This window comes from Atta cephalotes, assembly GCF_000143395.1.
Source record: "Atta cephalotes unplaced genomic scaffold scaffold00002, whole genome shotgun sequence".
NCBI classification, from domain to species: Eukaryota; Metazoa; Arthropoda; class Insecta; order Hymenoptera; family Formicidae; genus Atta; species Atta cephalotes.
Window position 1 is genome coordinate 3996869 of NW_012130066.1, and position 8342 is coordinate 4005210.

General features: G+C 38.1%; 1 protein-coding gene across 1 annotated transcript in view; it reads left to right on the forward strand.

The window, feature by feature from the left end:
- LOC105622992 (beta-amyloid-like protein) overlaps window positions 1-5417 on the forward strand; it is a 57895-nt gene extending 52478 nt beyond the window's left edge. Inside the window, exons 9-17 of the mRNA XM_012204397.1 lie at window positions 2334-2556; window positions 2788-2998; window positions 3244-3426; window positions 3828-3899; window positions 3982-4172; window positions 4310-4470; window positions 4544-4770; window positions 4936-5082; window positions 5307-5417. Coding sequence (XP_012059787.1) covers window positions 2334-2556; window positions 2788-2998; window positions 3244-3426; window positions 3828-3899; window positions 3982-4172; window positions 4310-4470; window positions 4544-4770; window positions 4936-5082; window positions 5307-5417 — 1526 coding nt within the window. The remainder of the gene's footprint in view (window positions 1-2333; window positions 2557-2787; window positions 2999-3243; window positions 3427-3827; window positions 3900-3981; window positions 4173-4309; window positions 4471-4543; window positions 4771-4935; window positions 5083-5306) is intronic.
- Window positions 5418-8342: the final 2925 nt, after the last annotated feature.

An 8342-nucleotide genomic window follows, 5' to 3' on the forward strand; every position in this document is an offset into this window, starting at 1 on the left:
GAGAGAGAGAGAGAAAGGAGGGGGGAAGAGAAAAAAGAGAAAGAGAAAGAACGGCTATAGGAGGGTGCAAAGAGTGTATTAAGCGAGGGGTACACCTACTTCGCCTCGTTTCCTTCCTCGTTTCCATCCAGCACCCCGGATGCCATCCTTCGCAAGCTCTCTCTTTCTCTCTTTCCCCCTCTCTCTCTCTATATACATATATCTCCATCCTTTCTCTTCCTCTCATCGCAAGCTCTCTTGTCTTCTCTCTCCCTCGTGCAATCAATAATGTTCGCCGCCGACATTCCCGACGACTGCGCAACGTAACACGCCGTAGCTTTCGGCGTCGCTGCGCAACTTTTCTTTCCTATACACCACATATATAATGGGCTCGATTAGCACACACGGTGCTGTCCGCTATGTACCACCCGCTTGAATCCTATACTCCATTATTTTCAGCATAGGTAATGTAACTTCGGGGGATGACGTGTCGTCCGAGGAATGAAAAATGGGCTGCATGGCGTACGTCAAATAAAACCGAGATACATGTTTCGAGTATTATCACTAGTCATGCTAGCGGACCAGTTTGGTTGGTTGGTTGCGGACCAACTGATACGTTTGAACAGAACGTGAAATTTTCATTCTTTTGGAAAGTTTGTTCAGTAAGCTTTAATTTATTCTTATGATAAAATTGAGTTAATTAAAGACAAGAAATTGAAGATTTAAATGACAATAAGTGACATTAGATCGATATGTAAATATATAAACTAAATAAGAAAAAAGCCTTATCGGAACTGAATTTTAATGCTAATAATTTTGATGTAAATTTATATACATATATAATTTATCTACAAAACTTAAGTTGCATAAAAATCCTCTTTGTTGAACGTATATAATTGTGAACGTATATACGTGTATAATTAGAAGCTCTTATTATTTGCACAAGTATCATTTGAGCTTTTGATGAAAAATATCGTTCTCTACGTTTTTAATATGTTTACAATCGAGCGTCTTCTAAAAGCGTGACTTACAATTAATATTTAATTTGCTAAATATCAACGAGTTTGTTTATTAGAGTGAATTTTGAAAATTAAATATTTACATCTTGAAAAAAGTCTTATATATGAATATTTCAGAAATATGCAATTTTTTAAGATTTTATAGAATATCTCATAACTTTCGTTTTGTTGGTACTGATAACATTGAATTTCCGTCATCCCTTTCCATTCAGCACTTCTCTGATCGATCCCGGATAAACCGCGTTCTAGCGAGGAATCCATAACTCTCTATGACGAACAATCGTGACATAAGGCATCCCCAGAGAAACTGCCAACGCATGTAGTTATCGCATATCTACCGTGTGACCTAGATAAAAGGATGACACTGGAGGATATGGTCAGGTGGGGCTTTTGTCTACTTTTGCAGAAGTCAAGAAGTCGTCTCATCAGAATACCTATTCTCAACGAATAAGACACATCTCTCAAGAACCTAGTTAGTCAAGATGCATCCCGCTTCCCCTCCAAGTAACCCGACGAAATTAGAACGTCTAAGCTGGAAAGATGCAGAACCGTAATGAGAATACAATGCATTTTGTCTAGTTACGACACATACGAATTTCGCGAGTGGCAATTCTGATCATTTTCATGCTACTTTAATTTTAAAATGTTATAATTTTATATCTTTTTCTGAATGAATTCCTCTGTCTTCCTAATTCTTCCTAATTATCTTTTACAGGATAAATATTCGTCCATAGACATCATTTTGCTGTTTATGTCTCTTTACATCGGAGGAATCGAGTGTCTTCGGTCGTCATGAATTATGTATTCTACGAAACTGTCAAATTAAATTATGCTGTCGTCCTTTTCCGAGTATATCGATAAATAATCAAGTGATCGGTGACACTGGCAGTGTATCACTGACGCGCATTGATTTAGATTATGGGCCAGAATTCCGCGGAGCTATCTGTGGCCAGCCCAATCCCGTCCATTTACTATTCAAACAATGGCAGTCGATATACTGGAATGTGCGCGCAGACAGGAATTCCAATAATTGCACCTACCGCGTCACGTACGTATATGTACGTACGCGACGTGTGTATGTACGTCGAATCGTTATCGTTAGAACGAAAGAAAAGAGAAGGCACTTTCGCATAATCAAGGATGAGTGCAATATCCAACGGTATTAATTAAACGATCTCTATTTTTTTTATGCAGGTTTTTTCGCATTATGGCGCAAGTGCATGCTGGGGAGCCTATTTTCAGACCAATCGTCATTATGTGCTTATGTAACGATGAATCATACATAGAACACAGGTGCAGCAAAGAATAACATACGAAATACTGATCTCTTTACAGAGAACGTAAAGGTAAAGAAACCGATCGATCTGCCTATACCGAAGAGCGTGGATGATGATCTCGACGAGGACGAAGACGATATCGATGACGAAGATGATTTGGACGGCGACGCTGAGGATGAAGAAAATTCTGACGATCTTGAAGACGTACTTAGCAATCAACCTGAGGAAGACGAAAGCGAGGAGGAATATGATGACCTCGATGATTACGACACGACTACCAGGTAGTTATAAATAATACAAACATCTTTGAGTTAAATAGTACAAACATTCTCTCTGCGTCTATTTTAATAAATGTCAATAAAATTTCATTATTTGTTTTTCTCTTATTAAAAAAAATTTTTTTTAATTAATTAAAAATCTAAAATACAGTTAAAATTAGTTAATGTAAAATTTAACGTATATCCTAAATATAGAAGTTAAATATTTGTTGTAAACTTATTATTGAAAATCAGTCGACCATCGACGACGATCTCAACAACGGAGAAAGCCAAACAGGATGCTACGGCGATGCCGCTGCCAGTTAGCACGAGTACGCAGCAGCCCTCCCAACCGCAAGGCACTCCAGATCCTTATCTGACGCACTTCGATCCGCGGTCCGAGCACCAAAGTTACAAACAGGCTCAAATGCGACTTGAAGAAGTACACAAGGAGAAAGTTACGAAAGTAAGTTCGATTAATTGCAATGAAAATGGTGAGATGACATTAGCGCGTATCGTACTGTATATCTTCACCTATTTAGGATACCATATCTTCACTTATTTAGGAGAAAGCAAAGGTATGACTCTGGTACGAGTTGAGGTACTAACATTTGTGTTTGAAACAAAAAAGGTGTGAGAGAAAGCTTTTGAAAGACAAGTATTATGGCGCGGGACATTGGTGTCGAAATCTTTGTGCTACAACGCTTTCAGGTGATGAAGGATTGGAGTGACCTCGAGGAGAGATATCAGGATATCAGAGCCCATGATCCTGTCGCCGCGGATGCTTTCAAACGCTGGATGACGGCGCGATTCCAGGAAACGGTTGCCGCGCTCGAGGAAAGCGGCGCGGCGGAAAAGCATCAGTTAAGCGCGATGCACCAGCAGAGAGTGCAGGTACGTGGAAATGTATGATATGATATGATACGAATCGTCCTTTTTGAATGTCACCCAACTTTAAAACGTTACGAATTCCAACAAAAAGCGGACGTAAATCGGTTTTTTAAATTGGAGTTTTATATTAGTTTCTAAATGATTTAAAAAGCATTAAAAAAACTTTCGCGCCCCAATAACTATGAGCGCTTTTATTAATTACTTTATTTTTTTTTATTGTACAATACGTTTATTGTATAATTTGATTTTTTTTTCTTTAGAAAAAATAATAAAAATCATAAAAACATTTAAAAAACGAAAATTTATCTACTAAATAAGTAATAATGTCAATAATTTTATTTTTTTCGAGTGACGAATCCTATTCATCAAATGAATTATGTTCAATAATAATCTTTCCCTCATAGGAGGCGGTTAAGCAGAGAAACGAGGAAGCCATGTCGTGCTATACTGCGGCTCTTAACGAAACACCGCCAAATGTTAGTTTCATATATAATATACTTTTACATAAAGAATACTTCTTGTCTTTCTGCCTAATTGATCGATTTATTTGTTCTTTAGATGCACCGTATTCAAAAATGTCTACAAAAGCTGCTTAGAGCTCTTCACAAAGATAGGCACCACACAATAGCCCATTACAAGCATCTCCTTGACAGCAGCTTGGAACAGGCACAGCGAGAGAAACCAGCCACTCTGGAGCATCTTGCGGAAATTGATAGAATTACCAATCAGAGCCTCTTGATGTTAGAACGGTAATGTATATGTCAAATGTATATTTTTAATTTTAATATCTTAAATACGCCGTGGGTCACGCGATATGTTGCACACAAAACGATAGATAACGCTACAATCGCGAAGAGAGAGTCATTTTTTCTTTTCTTATGTTCAGATATCCAGACTTAAGCGCGAAGATTGGTCGTCTCATGGACGATTACGTTTTGGCCCTCAGGAGTAAAGATGAAACTCCGGGATTGCTGCTGGCGATGACGCGCGAAGCGGAGGCAGCTATTCTAGACAAGTATCAGGCCGATGTCACTAGCAAACAGCAAGGTATGTATAGCAAACTCATCAAGAAAATTTGCACAAACGAGCGTACATTACTTCTACATTTTGTACTTTATAGAAAAAGAGCATCAGAAACAGCTCGAACGAGCGCGCAAGGAACAACGTAAGGCAGAACGTGGTGAACTACGCACAGAACAAGAACAACACGAAGAAAGCGACTCAGCAATCGATACCAAGGATATTCCTCAGCAATCAGAGCAACCCGCCGCGGTCGCCGCCATGCATAATGAGGGAATAGTTAGAGCAGCTCACAGCATGACTCACGATGTCTCTCACTCTGAGCCAGTAAGAAAATTTACTCTAATTATAAAGCTTATTTATAAGTCATCGTACATTTTATTTTCTTATTATTTAGTATTTATGAAATAAATTTGTTATCAAATTTCTATCACACATTGCGACAAAAATAAAAAAGAAAATATCTTTTTATGTATTTATTTAATTTTGCAGGGCTATTCTGTAAGGCGAGAAGTATATCATAGAGAAAGTCGATCGGTTTATTTCACACTCGCGTTCGCTGGCATAGCACTCATGGCAGCTGCAGTTGTTGGCGTCGCAGTATTTAAGAGGCGCAGTGCGAGAAGCCCTCATAGTCAGGTATATTATTACATTAAAAGATACATTAGTATCATTAAGCAATCTCTGTAATATTATTTGCATTAATTAATGGTAATTGTACAGTGATTGTATACGATACTTCAATTTGTGATCTAAATGAAAATGCATGTAATTGAAAAAGATTAATGTGTTATAATAATGCACTAATTGACACGTTAATTAATAACGCAACATGATAAATAGTATTTTCTATTTCCTCACAGGGCTTCATCGAGGTCGATCAAGCGGCCACGCCCGAGGAACGACACGTCGCAAATATGCAAATCAACGGTTACGAGAATCCTACATACAAATACTTTGAGGTGAAGGAATAATTCGGCTGCTGCCTCGAGAGTTATCACAAATATTTTGATTTCTGAAGCTGGTCGCAACCGCGTATTCGTTCTCGCGTATTTTCTTCAAGAATCTCATAGTATTTTGTTAGAATAAGATATATATAAATAGTATGTATATCTCTAACCCCCGAGATTCTTCCGAAGATCCGGACTACGTACATCCTGGAAATGCGCAAATTCAGAAAAACGCGTTTCCTAATCGGCAAATCGCACTTGTGATGAGAGACTATCGTCGTACGCATTGCGTCCGCTTGTAGACACTACGGCCACGTGTCGCGGTGTAAATCGATTTTGCAAAGAATTGACAATATATATGTAAAATACAGTTTGTAGCTGGGACATGCTGGATGGGAAACGAAACGGATTCTATGGGAGATAAAATGACGTAGAATTCAGCATATACCTATGTGCCATACGAACACGAGTGTTACACGCTATCTTCGGAAGTATCTCATACACACATCGTTTTTATTATGTTGTCATACATGTCGATATATTATAAAAACGCAGGAAGGAGCGCTCGTGTTATAAAAGTAGAAAACGCCATTTTTAGACGTACCTCGATGTTCCTCCGCCTCTGTACGTTACGCACTCGAACTGAAAGCTCCGCGGATCGATTGACGACTAATGTTCGGTGACTGGTCGCTCTCACTCCTCGGGGACAAACGTTTGAACAATGCTAGAACGCGTTTATGGACGATGTTCAGTGAATGCGTTGTATCGTTGCGCTCTTTGCTGTATTTTTAGGTTCTGATATTTTCGGAGATAATCAATGGCAATAATGCAGCTTAAGTACTAAACACGAAGAAAAAAAATACGATAGTGATCGTAGTAGCTTGCCACTGGGGGCAGCATATAGAAGTAAATACTCCGATTAATGGCGTAATCGTTAACGTTATGCTAAAATAACCGAACGTGCGAACGAGCTATGCGGCACTCTTAAAATATCAGAACACACACACACACACGTACACGCATCATCTCATCGTTGCACGTTTTCACTCCTCTATATCTTCGTAATGCAACTGTTTTATTCCCTCTGTCTCCGTTCGATTCCCACTGCCTGGTTTCTCTCGGTAATCTTTTTCAGTACTTAACGTCTAACTCTTAGATGATAAAGAACCTTAAAACATAAGGAAACTTAAAAATCATTGACGTATCTCGAATTAATGATGATGAGGAAGTAAGATGCTCTATCATTCCACACGAAAGTCCATTTTGTCGAGGTGCTGAGAACGCTAGCATGGAAAATGTTCGGCAGCTTCGTTCGATCTGACCGAAGAATGTCGTACGCGACGTATCGAACAGGTCATGTCGATGCTGTCGAACAAGAGGAACAGTTCAACCGGAGATTATTTTCGAGTGGCATTAGTACCTCCGACCTTACGTCGAGAAAGAAAAAAAAAAGAAAAAGAAAGAAGCGATAGCTGTTGAGATAAAACGTTTCTTTTTTGTTTCCGCGTTTTGCGTTCTCGGGGGAAAAAAAGGGAAAACGATCGTTCATACAATAACTATCTTAGGATATTACTAATTATATACGACGACGACGATGATGATATAATATATTACACGTTTAATGCTTATATATTTGTATATTGTCAAACGATTAAAACAAAAAAGGTAGCCAGCACTTTAGCGCCAGGGTCGCGTGGGGAAGCACAGTTTTTTCTTATTTACTTGGAATATACATTACGCGGTTTTGTCAAACTTATTTATATAACTCTCGGTAATGCTTGTGATGCGATGCGAATACGCTGCCGCGGTCCATAGAATCATTTACCGTCCCTATGGCCATTATGGTCGGTGGTAGCATTCAATCACTACAAAGACCTTAAAGACATCCCCTCCTCACGTAAAAAAAGACATTAAAAATCGCGCAACGTCTTACGACATCTGAAAGGTTAGGATATCTGCGGTATTTTGCAGAAAAAACGTTTTTTAGGTATCTAAGAGATTAAAATGTTTTTTTTTAGATCGTCTTTACGACGTCTATCTATGGCAGCGGCGTGATAAGAACATAACCATCGCTACAATCATTGATGCATCGTTAATGCACCATTAATGCACGTTCAGGTCGGTTGATCATCGTATCAATATAGACGGTAATATATGTTTGAAAGAGACGGGATTTTTAACTCTCGGCAGCGTGCGATGGTTACTATTATAAATTACAATTTAATGCTAAAGAGTCGCTGTTCTGTCTCTTGTGTGAAATAACGCTCCACATGGTCATATACATTCCCAGTTACGTGCTAAGGTGGTCCCCTTCGATTGCGCTCACTTTGCTAGGATTGTATTGCGTGATATGATAATCGCCAGCGAATTAGAGCGATTGAAATAAAAAAAAGAAAGAAAAGATCCTTTTAGGTATTGTATTCCTAAGCGCACGTGAAGCAGCTGCCTTTCCTATCTATCTAGCGCGAATCTTTGTCACACACACCGATCGTTTGTCTTCACGCAACTCCGGTGAAAAAAAAGTGTGTACAACCGGCGACAACAGGCAACAGGATGCAAGACACAGTCACACACATTAAACAACACATCGCTGAATGTTAAAAATATTATTTTAGATATATTGTAAGACGAGATAGCAATTATACCAGTAAATGTATTATGATTATATGAATAACAGCAGATAGCATCAATGCGTTACAATAATGATATAAAATGTCTATTATATATGTATATGTATGTGTGTGTGTGTTACGAAGTATGAGGATAATATATAGAGATATATATATATACAAATATATATATATATATATACATATATATATATATATATATATATATATATATATATATATTATTTACTATAACTATGACTATATATATAGTTATAATAATTAAATTAAAACTTAAAACTATTAGTACGTACTTAGTTAGTACGTTATATTAGTTACG